The 25,262-nt window shown below is 50.2% G+C and overlaps 1 protein-coding gene across 4 annotated transcripts; it reads right to left on the bottom strand.

The window, feature by feature from the left end:
* Nucleotides 1-1,735: 1,735 nt before the first annotated feature.
* On the bottom strand, nt 1,736-24,752 carry BRAT1 (BRCA1 associated ATM activator 1). 4 transcript variants are annotated; one of them, XM_028706179.2, is made up of 14 exons: nt 24,651-24,752; nt 23,845-24,035; nt 22,041-22,195; nt 21,039-21,186; nt 19,222-19,594; nt 17,532-17,651; nt 16,325-16,416; nt 15,562-15,668; nt 14,935-15,121; nt 12,706-12,785; nt 12,302-12,404; nt 10,366-10,464; nt 4,973-5,154; nt 1,736-3,437 (listed from the first exon to the last, which is right to left on the bottom strand). In XM_028706179.2, exons 2-14 carry the CDS (start codon nt 23,969-23,971, stop codon nt 2,724-2,726), a joined length of 2,487 nt encoding a protein of 828 aa, XP_028562012.2. In that variant the 5' UTR covers nt 23,972-24,035; nt 24,651-24,752; the 3' UTR covers nt 1,736-2,723. The 4 variants fall into 4 exon arrangements, with proteins under 4 accessions (XP_028562012.2, XP_028562013.2, XP_077774844.1 ...); XM_028706180.2 differs by lacking the exon at nt 24,651-24,752 and adding an exon at nt 24,343-24,639; XM_077918718.1 differs by lacking the exon at nt 24,651-24,752 and adding an exon at nt 24,450-24,639.
* Nucleotides 24,753-25,262: the final 510 nt, after the last annotated feature.

Below are 25,262 nucleotides of genomic sequence, written 5' to 3'. Positions count from 1 at the left end.
CAGATGTCAAAGAGAACAACAACTACCAGTCTTTTAGAAGTCATCTGAAGGCAGCCCTGTTTAGGGAAGCTTTTAATGTTTGATGCATTATGGTATTTTAATATTTTGTTGGAAGCCACCCAGAGTGGCTGGGGAAGCCCAGCGAGATGGGAAGGTTAAAATAATAAATTATTATTATTATCTGGTTGGCCACTGTGAGAACAGGATGCTGGACTGGACGGGCCATTGGCCTGATCCAGCTGCAGGCTCCTCTTATGCTCTTAAAAGGATTGAAGGGGGAAAACGCTTTCAGACAGCTGTTGCTGATTGCAATGCTGGGCTGCATGGATGCTGTAAGGCAACATTCCTCCATCCTAGTGTCCTCTAGATGCTTTGAACTCCCACCACCCAAACCTATTTCCCAGGTTGGAGAAGGTTGGCATAAGGGATCTTCACGTGTTTGCAAGCAATTGATATGACAGACCCAGCTGGAGGCATTTCCCTGGGCGCCCCTCACCGAAATCCAGCGGAGCTTTGGAAAAGCATTGCCCCCCCCCCCCACGTTTGATTCTGCCAAAGAAACTAGCTGGCGACTCGTGCTCCTTGGAGGATCAAGATGTGGCATCTGCTCTTCCAGTGCAAGCATAAACAGGTTTACTCAGGAGCAAGCCCCACTGAGTGCAATGGGGCCTGCTCCCTAGCGAGTGTGTTGAAGGTTTCAGGCTTAGCATCATTCAAACCCCTTGGTAAGCTGGCTTCCAAACCATGGGCATAGGCCAGGAATTTTGGGGGGTGGGGGGCAGGCTTCATGTTAGGTGGCAAGAACCTGCTAATTTAAGTATTGCAATGCACTCTATGTGGGGCTACCTTTGAGGGTGACCCGGAAACTACAACTAATCCAGAATGTGACAGCTAGACTGGTGACTGGGAGCGGCCGCCGAGACCATATAACACCGGTCTTGAAAGACCTACATTGGCTCCCAGTACGTTTCCGAGCACAATTCAAAGTGTGGGTGCTGACCTTGAAAGCCCTAAACGGCCTCAGTCCAGTATATCTGAAGGAGCGTCTCCTCCCCCATCATTCTGCCCGGACACTGAGGTCCAGTTCCGAGGGCCTTCTGGTGGTTCCCTCACTGCGAGAGGCCAAGTTACAGGGAACCAGGCAGAGGGCCTTCTCGGTAGTGGCGCCCGCCCTGTGGAACGCCCTCCCATCAGATGTCAAAGCGATAAACAACTACCTGACATTCAGAAGACATCTGAAGGCAGCCCTGTTCAGGGAAGTTTTTAATATGTGACATTTTAGTTTATTTTTCATCTTTGTTGGAAGCCGCCCAGAGTGGCTGGGGAAGCCCAGCCAGATGGGCGGGGTACAAATAATAAATTATTATTATTATTATTATTATTGATTTACTTGATTTATGTGGGGCAGCTGCCCCCCTGCTCCCCCTTGGTTACGCCCATGGTCCAAACTCAAAATGCATCCAGATCTTAGCAATTTAAGAAGCTTATAGCAAGGGGGACCATTATCGATCTAGCCCACGGCTGTCTACACTGAATGACAGATGCTATCCGAGGTTGTCAGAAGGGTCTCTCCAAGCCCTACCTGGAAATGCCAAAGATTGACACCTGCGTGCCTTCTGCATTCAAAGCTGGCCCTCCCCAAAAACGCTTCTTGAAAGAACTTACTATCTTAGCCACAGAAAGCAAGGTTTGGAACATGCATAGACAAGCCATCCAGTCTGAGCTTGACAAAAACTTTTGGTTTTTTAAAAACAAACTTTAATTGGTAATAAAACAAATCCTTCCTCGCCAACCTGTTCCCTTGCTCTGCAAAGGCAACAGCCAGCAAGTAACGAGCCTCAAACTCAATTGGACCAACCTGGCTGCGATGCTTTCAAAAGGGAGGACTGAGTTATAAAGGTACAAAGCTGCTCGGCCAAAGAAAACACTTGGAAGCCCGTGTGCAATTGTGCCTTAAGTCTGAAAGGGACACGCAGTGCCTCTAGACTTGAACTTGGAAGTCAAACGCTGCTTATGCACGACTGTGTGCATCGAAAGGAGACGTCAGGAACTCTCACTGCGCACAAGTACAAAATCCAGTCATGTCGTTTGCAGATCCACCCTGAAACTTCTCGGTATCTGCGCTGAACAGTTTGTTCATTAGAAATTGCAAGCTTTCAGCAGTATGGGCTCCCGAAGACTTTATTAATTGTGTGGTGCTGGTTTTAAATGCAACGCAGTTTCCTTATTTCAAGGCGGATCCACCTTTTTACATAGGGTTTGATTGAGTTTTGCATTTTAAACCAGGGGTGGGGAGCCAGTGCCCCCCCAAAAGCTGGACTCCCAACTCCCATAAGATTCAGCCAGTATGGTCAGTGGTGAGGGATGATGGGAGTTGCAGTCCAGCAACATCTGGAGGGCCACAACTTGCTCACCTGACTTGGGTGATGTTCTACAAATCAACAACGGTGCGCTTGTCATAATCTCGTCAGTCGCTCCTGGCTTGGGCATCTCTTGATTTTCTTGTGTGAGTTTTAGCTCCGCTTTGATTCCTGCCCCCCCTCTCAGATTTGCACCAGAGCTGTCTTCCTCCAGATGGGTTTCATACTAATCCCTACATGACGGTGCCCAAACGAGCAGGAAGACGTGTGTTTTTTGCAAAGTGGCCTTTTAAGTTCCTGGGGTCAGGGGAGGGTCGGCAGGGTCTAGCCCTCCCCAAGGATCAATTCCGTTTTGGAAAGCTGTCAGTAGCAATCTGCTTCATTTTCTTCCGTATTCCCTGCAGCGGAGAGGATATCCTGCAAGAGCGACTGGGGGCTCTTTTCCAGGTGATCGCTGCTCCTGTCTAAAGATCTCTGCAAACCCTCCAGGTCCGTCGTCTCTAAGAAAAGGATCAGGCACTCTGGATCCTGGGAAATCCTTTTAGCCGACTCTCCAACAGGAAGGATCAGTTCTTCCCTCTGTTTCTCCTCCCGCTGCTGAGCTGTGCTGCCCAGTTCCAAGCTGCTCTCCTCCAGGCGACTGTCTTTGCAAATCTTGGATTTCACGGCTAAAAGGATCTCGCAGGCTTTCAGCGCCACTGGCCTGTCGCAGTCATACAGGGCTCCAAAGAGGAACTCAAAGAGCTTCACTCGGCAAAACGCCTCCAGCAATTTGAGGCGACGGGCAGCCTGGCTGGCAGGTGATGAGTCAGCGGCGTACGGGCAGTCGGAGAGCCCAAGCCGGCCAGACATTTGGGCAGCAAAAACCTTGGCCAGTTCCAAGCCGCTGACCTTGACTTCCCAGTCCAAGTCTCTGTCCACGGCTTGGATCGCTCTGGAAACAAACTGCTCAGGGTCAGCCAGGACTTCCGGGTGGCCGTCCCGCAGCCAGTCAATGAAGACGCGGATCACAGCTCTGCGGGGGAAGCCTTCGGAGTCAGTGGACAGGATTTCCTGCAAGCGAGCCCCAACGCTGGCCTTGAAGGACAAGGAGAAGAGATGAGGGGGATCTGAACACTGTTTGCAAGCTATGCTAGGTGCGAGGAGAAACCCACATCGTGTTAACTCCCGCGGCACCAGGGAAACATGGTGTGCATTCTTCCCCTACCAAAGCAAATCCATTCTCCTTATACAAGTTAGAAGTTAGATTAGCCTAAACCAGAGCCAGGGCCTTTTCAACACTGGCTCATGAGACCAGGGCCCTGCAGGAGCTGGTTTCTTTCCGCAGGGCCTGTAAGACAGAGTTGTTCCGCCTGGCCTTTGGCTTGGAATCAACTTGATTCCCTTCCCCTCTTTCCTTTTTCCTTTCTCCTTCTGTGATGGAACTCCTATTTGGGGACTTCCCTGGCTTTTTTCTGGCCCATGTAGGACCAGTTTGGACAGTTAGCCTTGGTGAAGATTTGACGTTTCCCCCAAAAAGTTTTTGATTTGAGTTTCCATTGAAATGAGGCTGCATTTTAATGTTTTAATATTTTAATGTTGTATTTTAACCTTGTTTTTTAAGTTGTATTTCAATCAATTTGTTTTTATGTCGGTTATTAGCTGCCCTGAGCCCGGTCTTGGCTGGGGAGGGTGGGGTATAAATAAAATTTATTATTATTATTATTATTATTATTATAGCCAAATCCATTCTCCTTATACAGCCAAAATCACCATGCCACAAGGTCTGCAGAAATACAAAGAAGTATTTGCAGGGTATGTTGAACCCTAAAGTTGTGGGGTGGGGCCCAAACAGCCCAGTGAGGACTGAGTGTGCTGAGTGACCATTTCATGTTGGCTGATTTGGGGGGGGGGGGGTGAAGAGAAAACCAGAGGGACGAGAGAATGGAGTGTTCTGGCAAAGGCCATGGAACGCTGAACATGAGTACTGCACCATGCAAGGTTTCATACACCTGGCAAGGATGCTTTAAGTTGAGATTCCTGCACAGCAGGGGGTCTAGATGACCCTCACGGGTCCCTTCCAGCTCTACAATTCTGTGTTTCTGAAAGCACTTTGAACTGAGCCCAGAAACTCAAGAACTAACCATTGCAGTTGGTGTAAGTTTGGTGCGATGAGCTCCGATTGCTGCACACCTACTGACCTCCTAGCAACCGGGTTTTGTTTCAATATCCTATCTATTGCTTCATAGTACAGTCGTACCTTGTACCTAGTTCTCCAACATTTTGGCTCCCGAACGATCGAAACCTGGAAGTGACTGTTCCTGTTTTCTAATGTTCTTTCGGAAGCTGAATGTCCGGCGGGGCTTCCGATTGGCTGCAGGAGCTTCCTGCAGCCAATCAGAAGCTGCACTTTGGTTTTCGAACGTTCTGGAAGTTGGACGGACTTCCTGGACGGATTCTGTTCGACTTCCAAGGTACGACTGTATTTCTAGGCTGCCCTTTCAGGGGAAACCCACCCAAAGCGCCTCCCCCCCTTGTAAACAGAGCTGTAGTCTTCCGGTCTGAATGCCGCCCCCCTGCCTTGCCGCGTGAAAAGGCAGGGACAAAAACGTGCTCAGCAAAGAGTACTGTACCTCTTTGTTGCTGCCATTGTTCTCTGAGCCGGGCTTCTTCGAGTCAGCGCTAGCAAGCAAGGAAAACTGCCCCAAGGCTTCCACCGCACTGGCTCGCACGTAGCTCTCTGGGTCGGCCAGGAGGCCCTCTGCCAGCGGCAGCACTTCCGAAGAGAGGAGCTCTTGCCAGGACCACTCCTGCCCTGTGTAGAGATGGAAACAAAAAAGGGGGGGGGATAAACAGTGCCTGATCCCATCGGCCCTCTGTCCCTACCATTAAAGCAAATGCCTGGCCCCGGACAGATCTTGCCAAGAGCACGCAGGCTTCCTGGGAAGGCTCACAGTCTCCAGACTGGCAGAGAGGTCATAATTTGCTCCATCAGATGTACTGGTGCCTGGAATCCTGAACAGGGAAGCGCTCCACGCTGCAACGTTTTGTTGCAGTTGCTTCTGGTTTGCATTTAAAGTCACCAACCGGAATGGCTTTAAAACAAGGCAACAAAATCACAGGGGAATAAAACTGTAGATGGTTTGTACGCCTCTGATTGCCAGCTGCTGCGAATCACAAGCAGTGAGAGGGTTCTTTTACTCATGCCTAGATTATGAGCTGACCGACTGCGAGAACACGATACAGTGGTACCTCAGGTTAAGCACTTAATTCGTTCCGGAGGTCCGTTCTTAACCTGAAACTGTTCTTAACCTGAAGCACCACTTTAGCTAATGGGGCCTCCTGCTGCTGCCGCGCCACCGGAGCACAATTTCTGTTCTCATCCTGAAGCAAAGTTCTTAACCCGACGTAATATTTCTGGGTTAGTGGAGTCTGTAACCTGAAGCGTCTGTAACCTGAAGTGTATGTAACCCGAGGTACCACTGTACAGGACTCAATGGGCCTTTTGCCTGGTCCAGCAGCCAAACTCCCCTTATGTTGTCACATGACCTGAAAGTGTTGCTGTGCAATGCCAGGTCAATGATGAATAAAACCACTGCCATCCACGACCTGATTGTGGATGGAGGATTTGACCTGGCATGTGTGACAGAGACCTGGTTGGAGGAAGCAGATGGGCCTGTCCTTGCCGCTGCTTGCCCACCAGGTTTCTCTTACGCACAGCAACCCAGGTCATGTGGGCGGGGAGGGGGGGGGTTGCAGTGATTTTTAGGAAGTCACTAGCTTGCACCAGGCGTCCTACTGGGAAGATCCAGTTTTCTGAGTGCATGTTCTGGAAGTTGGGCAATAGGGGCAGTACAGGATTCCTTTTGGTGTACCGACCTCCCCGCTGCACCAAGGATTCCCTGTCCGAGCTGCTTCAGGTCGTGTCGGATTTTCTCCTGGAGACACCTAGTTTGGTTGTCCTAGGGGATTTTAACATCCATGCCGACACGACCTTACAAGGGGCCGCTCGGGACTTCGTGGAAAGCATGGCCTCCATGGGGCTGTCCCTGAATAAGTTTGGCCCAACTCATAGTCATGGACATGCCTTAGACCTGGTGTTCACCTCTAGTGACGTGGGTGATCTGACACTAAGTAAAAGTGAAACAAAAGAAGTGCCATGGTCAGATCACTTCCTGGTGCAACTGGACTTCTCCGCGACCCTTCCCCTCTGCAGGGAGGTAGGACCAATTCGGATGGTCCGCCCCCGCCACTTAATGGATCCAAATGGTTTCCAGAGAGTGGTAGGGGATGCTTTATCCCATGTTGATGGCCTTTCAGCTGATTCCCTGGTGGCCTGCTGGAATGCGGAGTTAACCAGGGCTATTGACTGTCTGGCTCCGAAGCGCCCTCTCCGATTGCATGGAGCCCGGACAGCCCCGTGGTTTTCTTCGGAGCTGAGGGCGATGAGACGGCTAGAGCGTCGGTGGCAGAAAACTCACTCTGAATCTGACCGGACACAGGTTAGAGCTCAACGTCGAGCCTACCAAGTGGCGATAGCGACGGCGAAGAAGACTTTCTTCGCCGCCTCTATTGCATCTGCAGAAAATAGTAGCAGGAGACTCTTTCAGGTGGTTCGCAATTTAACGGAACCACCTTTACCACCGGGGCCTTGTAAAGACCCCAAGATCTCCTGCAACGATTTTGCAAAGTTTTTTGCAGATAAAATCACTCATATTCGGAAGGAGCTAGACACCACCGTGGGAGCAGGGCTGGGGCGGGAGAGTGCTGGAGCTCTGTCTGGTCAAGTTGCATGGAATCAATTTCAATCCGTTACCCCCGAGGATGTGGACAGGCTGCTTGGACGCGTGAAACCAACCACCTGTCTCCTTGATCCTTGCCCATCCTGGCTAATAAAAGCAAGCCGGGAAGGGCTGGGCGATGGGCTCTGCGGGGTGGTGAATGCTTCCCTCTGTGAGGGAACATTCCCAGATCCGCTGAAAGAGGCGGTCGTTAAACCGCCTCTTAAAAAACCATCTTTAGACCCGGCCAGTATGGCCAACTATCGCCCAGTCTCAAATCTTCCATTCTTGGGCAAGGTGATTGAGCGCGTGGTTGCTGAACAACTCCAGGCACGCCTGGAGGATGCGGACCATTTGGATCCCTTCCAATCGGGATTCAGGCCTCACCATGGGACTGAAACTGCCTTGGTCGCGCTGGTTGATGATCTCCGGCGAGCTAGGGACAAAGGTGAGAGTTGTTTCCTAGTTCTGCTGGATCTCTCAGCGGCCTTTGATACAATCGACCATAACATCCTTCTGGACCGCCTAGAGGGGCTGGGAGCTGGGGGCACTGTCATACAGTGGTTCCGCTCCTTCCTCCTGGGCCGTGTTCAGAAAGTGGTGGTGGGGGATGAGTGTTCAGACCCCTGGGCCCTCACTTGTGGGGTGCCTCAGGGTTCTGTCCTCTCCCCCATGCTTTTTAACATCTATATGAAGCCGCTGGGAGAGATCATCAGGGGGTTTGGACTGGGTGTTCATCAATATGCAGGTGATACCCAGCTCTACCTCTCTTTTAAATCAGAACCAGTGAAGGCAGTGAAGGTCCTGTGTGAGTGCCTGGAGGCGGTTGGTTGGAGGATGGATGGTGGCTAATGGATTGAGGTTGAATCCTGACAAGACAGAAGTACTGTTTTTGGGAGACAGGGAGCGGGCTTGTGTGGAGGACTCCCTGGTCCTGAATGGGGTAACTGTGCCCCTGAAGGACCAGGTGCGCAGCCTAGGAGTCATTCTGGACTCACAGCTGTCCATGGAGGCGCAGGTTAATTCTGTATCCAGGGCAGCTGTCTACCAACTCCACCTGGTACGCAGGCTGAGACCCTACCTGCCCGCGGACTGTCTCGCCAGAGTGGTGCATGCTCTAGTTATCTCCCGCTTGGACTACTGCAATGCGCTCTACGTGGGGCTACCTTTGAAGGTGACTCGGAAACTACAACTAATCCAGAATGCGGCAGCTAGACTGGTGACTGGGGGCGGCCGCCGAGACCACATAACACCGGTCTTGAAAGACCTACATTGGCTCCCAGTACGTTTCCGAGCACAATTCAAAGTGCTGGTGTTGACCTTTAAAGCCCTAAACGGCCTCGGCCCAGTATACCTGAAGGAGCGTCTCCTCCCCCATCGTTCTGCCCGGACACTGAGGTCCAGCTCCGAGGGCCTTCTGGCGGTTCCCTCATTGCGAGAAGCCAAGTTACAGGGAACCAGGCAGAGGGCCTTCTCGGTAGTGGCGCCCGCCCTGTGGAACGCCCTCCCATCAGATGTCAAAGCGATAAATAACTACCTGACATTCAGAAGGCATCTTAAGGCAGCCCTGTTCAGGGAAGTTTTTAATCTGTGATATTTTACTGTATCTTTGGTTTTTATGGAAGCCGCCCAGAGTGGCTGGGGAAACCCAGCCAGATGGGCAGGGTACAAATAATAAATTATTATTATTATTATTATTATTATTATTATTATTATTATTATTGCAAAGCCTAAAGGCAGGGGGGGGGGAGGAATTCTTTTTGCTGAGACATTCCTGGCAAGGAAGTGTCAGCCACCCAGGAGCTCATGGGCAGAAAAAGCCCCCAACCAGAAGCTCATGAAGTGGGAAAGCCCCCCCTTTCTCCCTATCCCTCCTCCTCCACCCCCAATCAAGGCATGCATTTTATTTACTGACTCCGTTTATAATTCACCCAATAAGTGAAGTTGTCTGGGTTACGTACTGGTTAAAAGAAATTAAAAACACCGCTCCACTAAAACACCCTTTCCGTAGCAGCACACACAAAACACATGAAACTGAAAGCCTTATCTTAGCAGATAGCAACATGGCTCCTTAAATATTTTTTATAATACAGGAAGCCATGAAAACAATCTTCCCACCCAGAGGTTTTTTTGGGGGGGGAACCCCACCGTTCTAAAACAGCAGTGAATGCAAGGATTAATCAAGCCTTCCAGCTGTTTTGGACTACAACTCCCATCATGCCCACCTAGCCTGGCCACCACACATGACACAAAGCGTAGAGCAGATGAGCAAGGCCAGCCCAAAATGTCCCAGCGAGTCACAAGGCCTGGCAGACCAGGTTGGGCCAGCAGACCTCCTGTCAGGGCCGTCTTTAGCATATGTGCCACTGGGGTGCAAAGATCCGCCCAGCGCCCCCAAATTTAGTTAATTTTGCATGCACGGTGCCATTGAGAATGACAAGCGCCGTCGTTGAGTCTGAGAAGCGCCGCCGTTGTGAATGAGAAGCGCCACTGCTGGCACGGCACATATTTGGTAAATGAGCGCACAATGTTGAAAGTCCTTTAGTGAAACAGTAGGCATACATTTCGGTAATACCTAGGTACCGTATTTTTTGCTCTATAAGACTCACTTTTCCCCTCCTAAACAGTAAGGGGAAATGTGTGTGCGTCTTATGGAGCGAATGCAGGCTGAGCAGCTATCCCAGAAGCCAGAACAGCAAGAGGGATTGCTGCTTTCACTGCGCAGAGATCCCTCTTGCTGTTCTGGCTTCTGAGATTCAGAATTTTTTTTTCTTGTTTTCCTCCTACAAAAACTAGGTGCGTCTTGTGGTCTGGTGCGTCTTATAGAGCGAAAAATACGGTATATATGTATTTTGTTTTTCTAGCTCGATCAAAATTATTTATTATTTTGTAACAGGTAGATAGTTAAGAGCTTAGGCGGCTTCAGCGGCGGGCAGATGGCGCCCCCTAGAATTCGGCACCTGGGTGCCCCACACCCCTTGCACCCCTGGGTAAAGACGGCCCTGTCTCCTGTTTTAGCTCATCAAGCCCATTGAGGGTTGTGGACTCTCCTTCCTTGGAGGTTCCTAAGGAGAGGCTGGATGGCCATCTGTCACGGATGCTTTAGCTGAGATTCCCACATTGCAGCAGGTTGGACCAGAGGATGCTCAGGGTCCCTGCCACTCATTCTGTGCTTCTAAGGTGGACTGCTCCTTCGTCACCCAGCTGTGCTCCCTGCCTACAGGTTCTGCCTTCCCTGCACTTACCTCTCAGGCGCTTCATCGCTTGCGTGAGATGCTCCAGGGCCGAGTCGCGCACTTCCCAGCTGGGGCTGTGCATGCGCTTCTGCAAGACGGGCAGCATGTCTGCTCCAAGGGGGTGGGAGACAGAGAGGGCGTCACAGACAGAACCATTACTGCTTATAAAACAACATCAAGTCTGCCAAGCTTTACACATTGTGAGTAAAGTCCCATTGAACTTAATGGGGGTCACTTCTTTCCCCCTCCCTTTTTAATTTTAATTTTATTTTGACAAAGTTATAATCATAAATAAATAAGAATAAACATGTGCACCCCGCCCCCGAGACCATTCCATCCTTCCAAAATTTCAACACCTCTTGCGATGGTTTGACCCCCTTTCCCTTTTAACAGTACAAATTCTACAAATACTCTCCGTATCTCCTCAAAATCATTTCTCCTGCATATTCCACATCTTACTTTAATGGTACTTGTCAATTTATCATTAATAGATATACCCCACACCTCTTTATACCATTCTTCCATTTTGTATTCTGCTTGCCCCTTCCACTTCCTAGATATAATAACTCGTGCAGCTGTCAATAAATTTGTGAGCAACTCCTTCATAGCCTATACACCTTCCACCCCATTGTAAATTGTTTATAATGCCTCTGGACTTTCGGTCAGCTTTAACCCAGTGACTTCTGTTAGCTGGGGGTCATTTCTGAATAGGACAGCACTGTAAGTTACAACCCCATCTGCATCTGGGGGTGAAGACAAGTGAAAGTCCCCAGCCCAGACTGAACTCTTTGAAGGAAGATCACAAAAGAAGGGGAACAGTGTGGCATTTTGTTACAGCAGGTTCATGCTCTGGGTTTGAGATTCCCCACCCCTGCCATAAATAAGAATCTAATAAGAGCCCTGCAGGATCAGGCCCATGGCCCATCTAGTCCTGCATCCTGTTCTCATGGTGACCAACCAGACACGTGTGGGAAAACCGCAAGCAGGACTTGAGCGCAAAAGCCCTTTCCCCTCCTGCAATTTCCGCCGACTGGGATTCAGAAGCCTTGCTGCCTTTGACTGTGGAGGCAGCCCAGAGCCATCTCTCCCTCCACGAATTTGTCTACTCTTCTCAGTCCAGTATATCTGAAGGAGCGTCTCCACCCCCATCATTCTACCCGGACGCTGAGGTCCAGCTCCGAGGGCCTTCTGGTGGTTCCCTCATTGTGAGAAGCCAAGTTACAGGGAACCAGGCAGAGGGCCTTCTCGGTAGTGGCTCCTGCCCTGTGGAACGCCCTCCCACCAGATGTCAAAGAAAACAACAACTTCCAGTCTTTTAGAAGTCATCTGAAGGCAGCCCTGTTTAGGGAAGCTTTTAATGTTTGATGCATTACTGTATTTTAATATTGTGTTGAAAGCCGCCCAGAGTGGCTGGGGAAGCCCAGCTAGATAGGTGGGGTATAAATAATAATAATAATAATAATAATAATAATAATAATTATTATTATTATTATTATTATTATTATTATTACAGCCACCTGGGTTGGTGACCATCGCTGCTTCCTGTGTGTGGGGGGGGGGGTGAGTTCCGTAGTTTAACTTCGTGCTGGGCAAAGAAGTACAGGGGTACCTCGGGTTAAGAACAGCCTTGTTTACGAACGATTCGGTTTACGAACTCCGCAACACTGGAAGTAGTGTCCCAGTTTGCAAACTTTACCTCAGTCCAAGAACAGAATCCGAACAGTGGAAGGGCACCGGCAGTGGGAGGTCTCATTAGGGAAAGCGCACCTCAGTTTAAGAACGGTTTTGGTTTAAGAACGGACTTCCGGAACGGATTAAGTTCGTAAACCGAGGTACCACTGTAATTTCTTTTCTCAGTCCTCGTTCTTCCATCAGTCAGATTCACCGGATGTCCAGTACACTGGCTGAAATGCTCCTTAGGCCAGAAACAGGCTTGCAAATTTACCTCTGAGAAACTGTTTGTGCTGCTGGAAGTTGCCGGTAGAGTCAGATGCTTCAGAGGTGCTGGGAAGCCACTTCAGCGTTGCTTGGAATGCCTTCTTCAAAACCTGAAAAAGGGGAATGCCGTGAAATAAATCCCCCCGGATGACCAACATCCTGGTACTTTTAGTCTGGCCATCCCCAAATCACTCCTTTTGCAACCAAGAACCAATGTGGTGTAGCAGTTGAAGGGTCTGGCTGCTACCTGGGAGCCCAGGCCTCAAATCCCCTGCTCAGCCGTCATGAAGCTCCCTGACTGGCCTTGGGGGGCCCATTCACTGCCTCTCTATCTAGCCTCCCTCACAGGGAGGGAGAGAAAAACGTTTCCCACCTTGAGCTCCTACTCCTGACTCAAGAATCTATACTTACAGCAGGGCTGCTATCTGGACTCTTCAGGTACACAAGGAGGATGTCAAAGATTTGTTCCATGACTTCGTCAGAAACTGAAGCTAAAACACACAGAGAAGGACAGTTGGGAGTTATTTTATTTACTTATTTATTTACTTTGCAATTTATATACAGTGGTACTTCGGGTTAAGTACTTAATTCGTTCCAGAGGTCCGTTCTTAACCTGAAACTGTTCTTAACCTGAGGTACCACTTTAGCTAATGGGGCCTCCTGCTGCCGCTGCGCTGCCGCTGCACGATTTCTGTTCTCATCCTGAAGCAAAGTTCTTAACCCGAGGTACTATTTCTCGGTTAGCAGAGTCTGTAACCTGATGCGTATGTAACCTGAAGCGTATGTAACCCGAGGTATCACTGTACTGCCCTTTAACCAAAGATCCCAGGGCGGTGTACAGTCATACCCCGGGTTACAGAATCTTCAGGTTGCAATTTTTCAGGTTACGGACCCACCGAAACCCAGAAGTACCGGAATGGGTTACTTCCGGGTTTCGCGCATGCGCAGAAGCACTGGATCGCAACCTGCGAATGCGCAAATGCGCTGCTGTGGGTTGCGAGTGCTGCAGGTTGCGAACATGCATCCTTCACGGATCACATTCGCAACCCGAGTGTCCACTGTACAACACTAAGGAGAAAATATATAATCAAGAACCAAACGGAACTCTGGAACTCACTGTGGCAGTTACAAATATGAATATGTGTGTTTATTTTAAAGGGAAGGGTGGTTCCAAACGAGGGGGTGGTCCTAGAATTGCCCCCCACCATAAAAAATGCAACTGATTTTGCAACCTGTTGTGTTTCTGCTACAAGCTTCAAACGTCTCAGGGGCTGCCGCATGGAAGATGGAGCCAGCTTGTTTTCTGCTGCTCCACAGCCAAGCACCCAAACCAATAGCTTCAAGTTACAGGAAAAGGAAATTCAAATAAATATTAGAAAGAACTTTCCTGACAGTAAAAGCCGTTTGACAGTAGAAAAGACTCTCTCTGGAGGTGGTGGGTGTGGGAATGTTCAGGGAGGCAGGAGAGGATATATTGTTTATTAATATCCTTCCTAACTTGCACTTGCAAGATCTATAACTTAGCAGAGTTTTAACAGTTCCCTTTGAACGCACGGCGGGTAGCTGATTGCTAGCTTGTTTAAGCTTCTCAATATAGATTCCTGGTAAGATCCCTTATTTCCCTCTTAAAAGAATAAACACGCCACAATCTTGTGTTAAGTATATAAAAGTAGTTTACTCATATTCTTTTCACAGTTGGATCCCAGAAGGCAGACTTAGTTACAAAGATATATACATGTGGATCTACCCCATATGGGGGGTTAATCCCAGTGACTGCAGACTGGCAGTCACTGAAGTTCAGATGACAAAAGGAAGATGGAGAAGGAGGGAGGAGGGCTGTGTGCCTTGTGCTTTTGTTACCTGCACAGGTAAGGTCACGCCCACCTCTCGTCACATGCAAGAGGAAGGATGCTCCAGTCCAGGAGGAGTCAGGAAGTTCTGACTGGCTGGACCAAACATCCCCCTGCATGTCCACTCTAGGAAAACAAGGAATGTTGTATTTGACTGCTCCTTCCTTCCTTGGAGGTTTTTAAGCAGAGGTAGGATGGCCGTCTGTCAGGAAGGCTTTTGTTGAAATTCCTGCATTGCAGGGGGTTGGACTAGATAACCAATGGGGACCCTTCCAACGCTACAATACTGTGAGAAACTGGAAAGGACCATCAAAGGAGCCCTTGTTCTTCCCTTGCCTCCCAGGAGGTTTCTCGCAGGGCCGTGGTCACCCTGGAATCGACAGGGAACACCGAGATAGCAAGGGAGGGGGTTGCAACCATTGACCCCCTGCTGATGAGGCTTGCTGACCTCCCAGTAAAGCAAAAATTCGATCTTCTCCTGTTAGGCAAAGACCACAAGACAATCTGGATTGTCGCCAGATTCTGCACACAGATCTGTAGGCGCAGACCACCCACTGATTCAATCTAGTTTGTTAAGAAAATTCCCAAACCCGGATCCACGGGCGACTTTGGGTCATTTCTCTAAGGCTGTCTATTTAAAAGTTTTTTATGTGTTTATATGCCCATCGCACTTTTAAACTTAAAATCCATTGTTGTATATTGTTTTAAATGTTTGTTTTGCTATTGGGATTGTAGTTCCATTTGTGTTTCTCAAGCTGGTCTCTGACTGTAATAAATTTCTTGTACTTACTTGCCCAGCGAGACAGAGCTCCCAGGAGGCCCAGGGCTGCCCGCTGAACTCGGAAGCAGCCGACCAGGAAGTTGCCGATCTTAGCTGCCAGAGGGGAGACCGGAACGGCGAGGCCAACGCAGAACTGCAGCACAGTCACCACGGACTGGAGCAAAGGCTTGTGGGGAAAGTCCACTGCCAGAGAGGCCTGGTGAAGAAAAGGGATAAATGCAATCTCAGCCAATTTGCTAGAGGTGTCTTATACACAGGCTTCTGGGTATGCTGCAGCCCCACTGCACAAGGGCAAAATTTGGTAAGGAAGCCAGAGTTCAGCATCTCAAGAGTTTCAGCTCAATACTGCACAAGGATGGTACATTTAAAGCCTGGAGAGCTGATTTTTCCTCCACTCTTCGGCAGGAAAGGCTCCCAGCGTGGCTTATAAATATTAATAACGAGAGAGTCCCTGCCCACTCAGCCTATAATGTAAAAGATGCAGCACAAAAGGAAAGAGAGAAGAGGAGGAAAGAGGAAAATAAGTGAGTACAGGCACCAGTTCTTAAAAGTTCTTCTAATGACCTTTTCCCTATAAAAAGCTCAGGGAGAAGGAGGAGCCAAAGGAGGTTGGGTCTTTGCTTATCTAGATCTTACCACATACTGGACTTCCTCCAGATGAGCCAGAGTCTGGCACAGGAAACTGACACAGGAGGCCCTGGAGGACAGAAGAGACTCCACAGAGGCAGATTCAGGCGGCAAACCTGGAAGTGGAGAAAGGGAAGCCGGAGGACACCAACGGAGCAAAAGGCTTCTCTGAAATGGCTAGTAAAAGCAGCCTTCCCCAACCTGGTGCCGACCAGATATTCTGGACTACAACTCCTAACAGCTCCAGCTAGAGCAGCCTGGCTGGGGCTGATGGGAGTTGTAGTGTAAAGCAGTTGTAGGGTACCAGGACGGCAGAGGCTGGCTAAGCGTACACAGAGGGGGAAGAAAGTGGATTTTTGCCCAATGCCCTCCCAAATGGAAGGGAGCAGAATCCACCTGGGACATTCCAGCAAGGCCTGTTGTTCTTTGGATCTGGGCCCAGGCGAAGTATTTCAGGGCCTGCTAACTGTACTTTGCTCCCTTAACCCACCCATCCCGCTTAATGCAATATGTGCACATAAGAAACTAGGAAGAGCCTGCTGAATCAGGCCTATGGTCCCCCTAATTCAGCATCCTGTACCCACAGTGCCCATGCAGATGCCCCCAGGGGAAGCCCAAAAGCAGGCCCCAAACACAAGAGCCCTCTCCCCTCCTGTGGCGTCCAGCAATTGGTATTCAGAAGCAATTGCTGCCTCCTACTGCGGAGGCAGAGCCGAGCCACTGTGGCTGGTAGCACTGAGCTCTGAGGCCGCATCCTAACTCAGCAACGCACCTGGGAATTCTAAGGATGGAGAAGCGCCTCTCAAGACACAGCCCATTGGCTGCAGCAAAAGGCCCAGACCTTGCACCTGGATTGCCTGTGGGCTTGAAGGAGGAGAGGGAGCAGGTTAGGTCTCTCTTGCATCTGCAGCAAGGCAGTATCTCTAGGGTTTTAATGTAGGTTAAAGCTTTATTCCGTATATTAATGCAAATGCATGCACAAATGCAATAGTCCTGCCTTCCCCAGCCAGGTGTTTTGGGTATCAGCCCTGCTTGCAGCTGCAATTTGTGAGGGGGGAGAGGGTGGGAGGGCAGGAGAGGCAAAAACAGCAAGGAACGTGCAGCTCTCCCCTGTGCTTGGGGCACAATCCTTTGCCATTTTAGTCAGAAGTAGGTTCCATTGCTTTCAATGGGTCTTACTCCTCGGCGAAAGGTACACAGGGCTGCAGCCTTAGACTCTGTTGCAGCTGCGGGTGAAAGCTAGGAGGCTAAGCATGGCTTCATAGAAAAGGCTGGCTTGAGGAGGGATTCTGGTGACTGGGAGTGGCCGCCGAGACCATCATCATCATTTTTAATTTGTATACCATCTTTCTATCCTACAATACTCAAGGTGGTTTACAAGCTGAAGAAACAAAAAAATGTACCGATACATCTTATAACAATCTAATGCAATACAAGAATGTGATAATAAAACATAACACCGGTCCTGAAAGACCTACACTGGCTCCCAGTACGTTTCCAAGCACAATTCAAAGTGTTGGTGCTGACCTTCAAAGCCCTAAATGGCTTCGGCCCAGAATACCTGAAGGAGCATCTCCACCCCCATCATTCAGCCCGGTCACTGAGGTCCAGCTCTGAGGGCCTTCTGGCGGTTCCGTCACTGCAAGAAGTAAGGTTACAGGGAACCAGGCAGAGGGCCTTCTTGGTGGTGGCACCCGCCCTGTGGAACACCCTCTTGTCAGATGTCAAGGAAATAAGCAACTATCTGACTTTTAGAAGACAACTGAAGGCAGCCCTGTTTAGGGAAGTTTTTAATGTTTGATGTTTTTTCATGTTTTTAATCTTCTGTTGGGAGCCGCCCAGAGTGGCTGGGGGAACCCAGCCAGATGGGCAGGGTATAAATAATAAATATTGTTATTATTTTATCTGTTAAAGGAAAACAAGGTCGAACAAAATACTTAATGGTTTGGGCTTTAACGTTGAAGGGAACACATCCCTACCAGGCTTCCAGTTTCAGGAGTCCCAAGGCCAGAGGGCCCGACTGAGTGAGGCTCAAGGTCTTCAGAGCAAGTGCCACCAGCTTCCAGAGGCTGCATTCGGGGCAGCCAAACGCTGGAGACCTACAGGAGGGAGGAGGATGCATTAATGCGCATGCATAACCTTTAGATATGTATTTGTTGTTGCCAGCAGTCTGTCTCAAGAGACCACGGCGTGTGCCTCTGGGGGTGAAATCAAACTGTTGGAGAATCGCAGCACCTGCTGTGGCTGCATAAACCTGGAACTCATAACTTTTGCCTCCCGTGCTGTTTTTGCTGTGTTAGCAGCAATGAGGTGACCTCTCTAGGCACAATCTTGGGCAGTGTGTCTGGAGGTCCTGGGCTGCCCAGGCGACAAGACCCATCCCCCTGGCCAAGCCTCACTGATGTGGTCCAAGGGAAAGCAGAGCAAGATGTTTGGCACCAGCTTGGCTGCAGGAGTTGCAGGAAGGAGTACAAGGCGCCACCCAACCGCCTTAGGGACTCCGCGCCGGATTTGTGTAGGGTTTACTCCTCAGCCTTTTCTTCTGCTAAAGATATCCCACAAGGTAGTGGAGATTTAAAATCTGAGTTTTCTTTCTCCTAGATGAGTGACCTTCCTAGGGGCGGGTGGGGCAGGTGGAGTTGTGGCAAATGAAGGCCTCTCCCCAAGCCACCCTACTTCATAACTTCCTCGCCCCGGAGCGTTTTTGCCTTGCTGTGTCCCTGACCTCTGATGATGCCTCTTGCTTGCTTGGATGCAGGATAGAGAGCTGTGTGTGAGTGTGTCCAGAAACTGGCCTACTCTATAAAGGTAAAATTGACACCTGCTGCCCCGCCCACTTTTGCTCTGGCCCCGCCCACCACTAGCTTGCTGGTCCCAGAAGGTTGTCCCAAAGGGATGGGAAAGGTTCTCTGAAGGAATGACCGTCAGGTGTGGAGCACACTTCCACCCGCAGACAAGCCACAGCTGTCTGAACCTCATACCCCCTATCTAACCTTTGCTCTCTTAGTGGTCTGCTGTGCCCTGTCTGTGACCTTTGTCTCCTTCGTTATACATTGTTCAAGGGGGAAATGACACGGTGGAAACAGGTGCCAAAATAACTTTGTACCCCCCCCCCCACGATCGCGTGATTGGAAGACGTGTAAAGGGCACAGTCCAAAATGTATCTGACTGGTTTTGCATATTGTGCTAATAAAAAGAGCCTCGGCAGAGCTAGCTGGCAGCTTGCTTATGCACAGCTCACCTGCATTACCAACTCCCGCCTCATGCCTTCACTTCATTTCTCCACTATAGGTTCCCACCAATTAGCAGCATCTCCCCGGGGTTTCTGGTCAGTGGTCTGGAAATGTTGGAGACTGAACTCTGGAGCTTCTTTTGGCAATGCAGCTGCTGGACCACAGGTCTTCCTTTTCCCCAATGGCTCCCAATTCTATTCCAAGCATAGCTCAAACTATTGGTTTTAACCTTGGAAGACCTCTTTGATATAGATCAAGGTTGGGGAACTGGTGGCTCTCCAGCCATGGCTGGATTACAACTCCTATCTTCCCTGACCACTGGCCATTCTGGCTGGGGGCTGATGGAAGCTGGAGTCCATCAATCTCTGGAGAACCACAGAGTTCTCCATCCTTCGCCTCCCCTCACATTAATGAAAGCCACTGTGCAGGCGCCTACCTTGCCATGCTGAGGAACAGATCCACCAGCTGGTGCCCAACTTGGAGCGGCTCCTCTGTCAGGAGGGACTCCACCGTTCCCGCGATCCGCGACCAGAGCAGTTCAGTCCAGGCGTCCTGGTTGTGCTCAAACAACGTCGTCAGCAGCTGCAAGGAATGCTTGGCCCGGGAGGCCGAGTGGGATTTGAGGGACTCTTCGATGCGAGCAACTATCATTCGAGTGCAAGCCGGCCAATCGCAGTCCATCGAGCTGAGGAGGCGAGACGGTTCGGACTGAACGGAGAAGATGAGCACGCGAGCGAGAAGGCGGTTGGCTCCTGACGCAACAAACAGGCTCGGGTCTCCTTGGAGAGCGAAAATCACATCTAGGGAACCTGGTGTTGAGGGAGACAGAGAGAGAAGGGTGCAGAATAATTTTGTAATAAGGTGCCCCCTGTCCATGATGAGAAGTGGCTTGAGCACTGGGCTAGGACCAGAGGGGAGGGTTCAAATCCCACGCGCAGCCATGAAACTCACTGGGTGACTTTGGGTGAGTCACTCTCAGCCCAGCCTACCTCACAAGGTGGTTGTAAGGATGAAACAGGGAAGAAGATAACCATGTACACCACCTTGAGCTCCTTGAGGGAAAAGGTGGGATATCAATGTGATAAAGAAAACAAAAAGAGAGAAGAAGAAGGAGAATACTATAAGAGTTTGGATTTGATATCCCGCTTTATCACTACCCAAAGGAGTCTCAAAGCGGCTAACCATCTCCTTTCCCTTCCTCCCCCACAACAAACACTCTGTGAGGTGAGTGGGGCTGAGAGACTTCAGAAAAGCGTGACTAGCCCAAGGTCACCCAGCAGCTGCATGTGGAGGAGCGGAGACGTGAACCCGGTTCCCCAGATTACGAGTCCACCGCTCTTAACCACTACACCATGCTGGCTCCCATCCAGCATTTTCATCTGGGTGATGCTTCCCTTGTGCGTGTGGGTGGTGCTGTTTTGGCTACGTAAGCAACAGGACTCACAGCACAAACATCGGAAAGGGAGAAAGCGAAAAAGGGCAGCTTCCATCTGTTCAGCAGCGCTTCTCCAATCGCTGGTGAGCTCCATAACCCAACAAATGACCCTACTAGCCATAAGGGGCAGCAGACATCACAAAAGCAGGCCGACCCAGAAAACAAGCAGCCCAAGGAAGGCTGGGGAGATCAGAGTGCTGCAGCACGAGGCCCAAGACAAAGGTCCATCTCTTTCTCATTGTTACAAAGCAGACATCCGCTCTGGAATTATGAGGGTGACGATTTACATGTCAGAGCCACATGATGCTTCACAAAAGACAAGGCCTTGCCCCTAGGAGCTTACAAACCAACAGAGGAGAAACAACAGAGGAAGGGGAGCCCAGGCAGCAGGGGGAGACGGAGTGGGAGAAAGCCTGTGGCCCTTCAGATGTGGTTGGACTACAACTCCCAGCAGCCCCAGTGAGTGTGAGCAATCACCATGGATGATGGGAGTCGTAGTCCTACAGCATCTGGCTCCCCACCCCTGCATGTTGGGAACTAAGATATTCTCAACAGGATTCAAAGGACAGGTTAGCCGTGGGTTTTCAGTTTTAGGAAGCCCCACTGCCTTCCTTTAGGCGGGCGGCCACAATTCAGCAGCAGTTCACCTCTCCAGTAAGACAAGACAGAGACTTCTTCGAAAACCCTGGACAGATGCTGCTAGGCAGTGTAGAGAATACTAAGCTGGATGGAGCAATGGCCTGACACAGGTGCCTATCGTGTCTCAGAGGCAGGCCCAGGTACGTTGTATAAATTCTGGCAGAAGAAGCAGCACTTACCAGAGTTGCACAAGAACTGGAAGGCGCTGTAGTGCTGCAGCATGCTGTAAACGCCCTGCACCCAGCCGCTCCGGATGGACATGTCCTCCCACAATGCACTGCTCAGAGGCCCCGCTTCTCCAAAGGCACCAAATACAACTTCTCCCTGCTGAAGCGAGAACAGAAGAAAGCGGGAGATTCTCACGGTCGCTGACCTATGACTAACGTCCATTTCTGCGTGGGGGAAAATCCTGAAACACATGCAACCTAGCGCTGCTCTTTTGTGATTTTTAAAGGTAAAGGGACCCCTGACCATTAGGTCCAGTCACGGATGACTCTGGGGTTGTCTCGCTCTATAGGCCGAGGGAGCCGGCGTACAGCTTCTGGGTCATGTGGCCAGCATGACTAAGCCGCTTCTGGCGAAACCAGAGCAGCACACGGAAACTCCATTTACCTTCCCGCCGGAGCAGTACCTATTTATCTACTTGCACTTTGACGTGCTTTCGAACTGCTAGGTTGGCAGGAGCAGGGACTGAACAACAGGAGCTCACCCCATCGCAGGGATTAGAACAGCCAACCTTCTGATCAGCAAGCCCTAGGCTCTGTGGTTTAACCTACAGCGCCACCTGCGTCCCTTGTGCTTTTTTGGTGGTTATATTTTAAGGGTTGGACCGATGGGTCCAAAACCCTCAGTGAGTTAGGGGTTTCCGCCGCATGTAAAGACAGGCCCTGGTGAATGAAGCGGGCAAGACTAAGAGTGGGTCCAATGGTCAAGAAGGCAGTTTCTGCAGGTGCTGTAGAAGGCAGTGAGGGGCAGATGGGGCTTGTCCACCTGGGAAGGGAGCGCATCCATGGGAAGGAAAACTCAGGTCCGAACCCCCCACTGCCTTGCAGAGTATCTTCAGGGGAATAAAAGGAGTAAGCCCTACATAAACCTGGAGTTCCTAAGACGGTTGGATTGCGCCTTGTACGCCTCCTTCCAGCAACTCCTGCAGCCAAGCTGGTGTTTAAGACTTTACTGACCTGCAGGTGTTGGAAACTACTTTCAGAGGCAGCAAATATCCCAGTGAGCCTCAGGACGAAGGAAAGGATGGTGGGATTTGGCTCCTCTTGTCTGAGCACAGCCAGGACCAGCTCCTTCAAACACGGGTTTTCCTCTAACAGCAACAGGCTGGATCCTGGGAGGGGGGAAAGAGGAGCCAGAAGGGAATGACCAGATGTTTAGTCAGAAGACAAAGCTTATGTGGTGCAAAGCCTCTGCGGTCTACTCAGAATTAAGGCCTAGTGATGCAATAGGAAGCTGCCTTGCTTAGTCTTCTCTGCACCGCCTCTCCGTATTTTAAGGCTGGGGATTTCCTCAGCCCTACCTGGAATCACAGTCTCAACCTATTAAGAAATTTTGCATGCCACCAGCCCTTCACACCTTATACCCTCGAGAAGTGCTTCCTAACATTTAAAGCGAAATCTCCTTTCTTGCTATTTGAACCAGCTGCTTTGAGTTCTCTGGAGCTGCAAATTTGCTCCATCAACTACAACAGGCTTCCCCAAACTGGCTCCCTCACTACATTTTATACAATAACCCCTATCATCCCTGACAGTTGACCATGCTGGTTGGAAACTGATGGGAGTTGGAGTCCAACAACATCGTGGGCGGGTGGGCAGATTGCACCAGGCAGGGGAACACTGGTTTCACTTTCTGTCTCTCCAGAGTGGTGCATGCTCTGGTTATCTCCCGCTTGGACTACTGCAATGCGCTCTATGTGGGGCTACCTTTGAAGGTGACTCGGAAACTGCAATTAATCCAAAATGCAGCAGCTAGACTGGTGACTGATAGTGGCTGCTGAGACCATATAACACCAGTCCTGAAAGATCTTCATTGGCTCCCAGTACGTTTCCAAGCACAATTCAAAGTGTTGGTGCTGACCTTTAAAGCCCTAAACGGCCTCAGTCCTGTATACCTGAAGGAGCCTCTCCACCACCATCATTCAGCCCGGACACTGAGGTCCAGCTCTGAGGGCCTTCTGGCAGTTCCCTCCCTGCGAAAAGTGAGGTTACTGGGAACCAGGCAGAGGGCCTTCTCGGTAGTGGCGCCTGCCCTGTGGAATGCCCTCCTATCAGGTGTCAAGGCAATAAACAACTATTTTACTTTTAAAAGACATGTGAAGGCAGCCCTGTTTAGGGAAGTTTTTAATGTCTGACACTGTATTGTTTTTAATATTCTGTTGGAAGCAGCCCAGAGTGGCTGGGGAAACCCAGCCAGATTGGCGGAGTATAAATAATCCGGCTATCACCTCTTTATGATCTCTTTTCTAGGCTAGATATTTGTAAGTGTTGAATTAGGACCTGCGAGACCAGGGTTCAAACCCCCACTCAGCCATGAATTTCACTGGATGACCTGCCTCTCAGCCTAACCTTCCTCACAGGGTTGTTGTGGAGCTTAAATGAAGGGGGGAGGGGAGAGAAAACCATGTATGCCACCTTGAGCTCCTTAGAAAGGTAGGATACAAATGCAATAACTAAACTATTTATATACCACTCAACGCCAAAATCACAAGCCCCAGATAGAGATCCTGTGGCCCTCCAGATGTTCGTGGCCTTCAGCCTCCATCAGCCACAGCACAGATAATGAAAAGTAGATGGTCACCCATCCTCTGTTAAAAAACTTCTAAGGCAGGACAGTCCACCACCTTCCAAGTTGATGGGACATGGAGGGCCACATGGTCTCAAGGCCCCTTGTTTAGTTTTTTTCAAGAGGTGGGTTCCTCTCCACACGTGTGTGACGCTTTAGAGAAACCTTACAAAACAAACATCTAACCATGGAACTTACCAGTGCTGATCAGCATCTTAAACCAATCCAGCAACTTTTCCAAACAAGTGTCATCCGAAAGGGGGTGCCTTGGATCTGCCAGAATCGTACATACTGAAGGCAGAAGTTGAGAGCACTTTCTATCCATGGTGAGTCTCGGTTTTTCCGTTCTGTTTTTTTCCTCATGAAAGAGTGTAAGAACAAGGCAGAACCTGGAAAACATGTTGTTTTTGAAGAGGAAACTAAACCAGAACATGGGATCTTGCATTTAAATCTAATGTCCCAACTGTACTCAAATGACAGCGAACTGACCTGGTTTCACCCACTCTCACTTAGGATCAGACCCAAAGCTAACTGGGGAGCATCAGGGGGTGGGACTCACGGGTTCCATTATGCCCCCCTCCTTTCCTGCTCCGTGATCAAAGCATTGCAGCTCAGGGCTGTACCTGCTTACTCAGAAGTAAGGCAGCAGCTGCAAAGAGTTCAGCTTGAGTTTATTATCAAGTACAGTAAGTGCACCTCTCGGGGTCCCCTAGGAATGCAGCTCTCCGCACGCACAGCTCGGCCGGCGCGATCAGTGTTTACTCAGAAGTAAGTGCCACCGACTTCCACAGAACTAGCGTCACCAACAGCTTGTGCGACGATCACTTCTGCTTTAATTGGGAATAAGCCACAGGAATCTCTGGAGAGCACACCAAGCAAGCATGCAAACGCCGCGATCCTGGAGAGGAACCCCGCTGAACAAAACGGGACTTGGTCTCCGAGCAAACGTGGCTTGGATCGGGTTGCAATAAAATCCCCGCGCGCTGCTATCGCAAACACCTTACCTGCCCCGTTTCCCTTCCAAGCGCTATTGGGCATGCTCAGTTCATATCCGACAGTGAGCATGCTCAGTAGCGCAAGCGAAGCCTCCCGCATTCCTGCCTTGCCAGCACTTGGCATGAGTTTCTGCAGGCTCGCAAGCCAAAGCATCTGTGGAGAGCAAGGAGAGCCTTTTCCCGAGGCGGGACTGCAGGGCATGCGTTGCACCAGAGGGATCTGCCGGAGTCGGGTCAGAGAGGTTTATAAAGAGACAATTTCTCCAACCTCCAGGCTTTTGGACTACATCTCCCATCAGCCCCTGCGACTATGCCCATAAGGCCTGTGGTAGCTTGCTGGGGCTGATGGGAGTCGTAGTCCAAAACGTCTGGAGGGACCCAAGTTGTGGAAGACAGATGTCTGTGAGTGCTACATTTACGTATAACAGTGATGGCCAAACTTGGCTCTCCAGCTGTTTTGGGACTACAACTCCCATCAACCCTAGCTAACAGAACCAGTCGTCAGGGATGATGGGAACTGTAGTCCCAAAACAGCTGGAGGGCCAAGTTTGGCCATCACTGAGGTATAAGCTAAACAAGCTATAGCTTAGGGTCCCACTCTCTTGGCGCCCCCAAAAAATT

The sequence above is a fragment of the Podarcis muralis genome, chromosome 14, assembly GCF_964188315.1.
Source record: "Podarcis muralis chromosome 14, rPodMur119.hap1.1, whole genome shotgun sequence".
Lineage (NCBI taxonomy): Eukaryota > Metazoa > Chordata > Lepidosauria > Squamata > Lacertidae > Podarcis > Podarcis muralis.
Note: the sequence above shows the minus strand (reverse complement) of the source record. Positions and strands in the feature narration are given on the sequence as shown.

What these genes read in the sequence shown, in the direction of transcription:
- BRAT1 (XM_028706179.2), bottom strand. Translation starts at nt 23,971, where the DNA reads ATGGATAGAAAGTGCTCTCAACTTCTGCCTTCAGTATGTACGATTCTG. An exon ending in TCCATCCTTAGAATTCCCAG is followed by an intron (nt 15,669 to 16,324) that starts GTGCGTTGCTGA and finishes CTCCACTTCCAG; the next exon opens with GTTTGCCGCCTGAATCTGCC. An exon ending in AGCGATGAAGCGCCTGAGAG is followed by an intron (nt 5,155 to 10,365) that starts GTAAGTGCAGGG and finishes ATCTCTACACAG; the next exon opens with GGCAGGAGTGGTCCTGGCAA.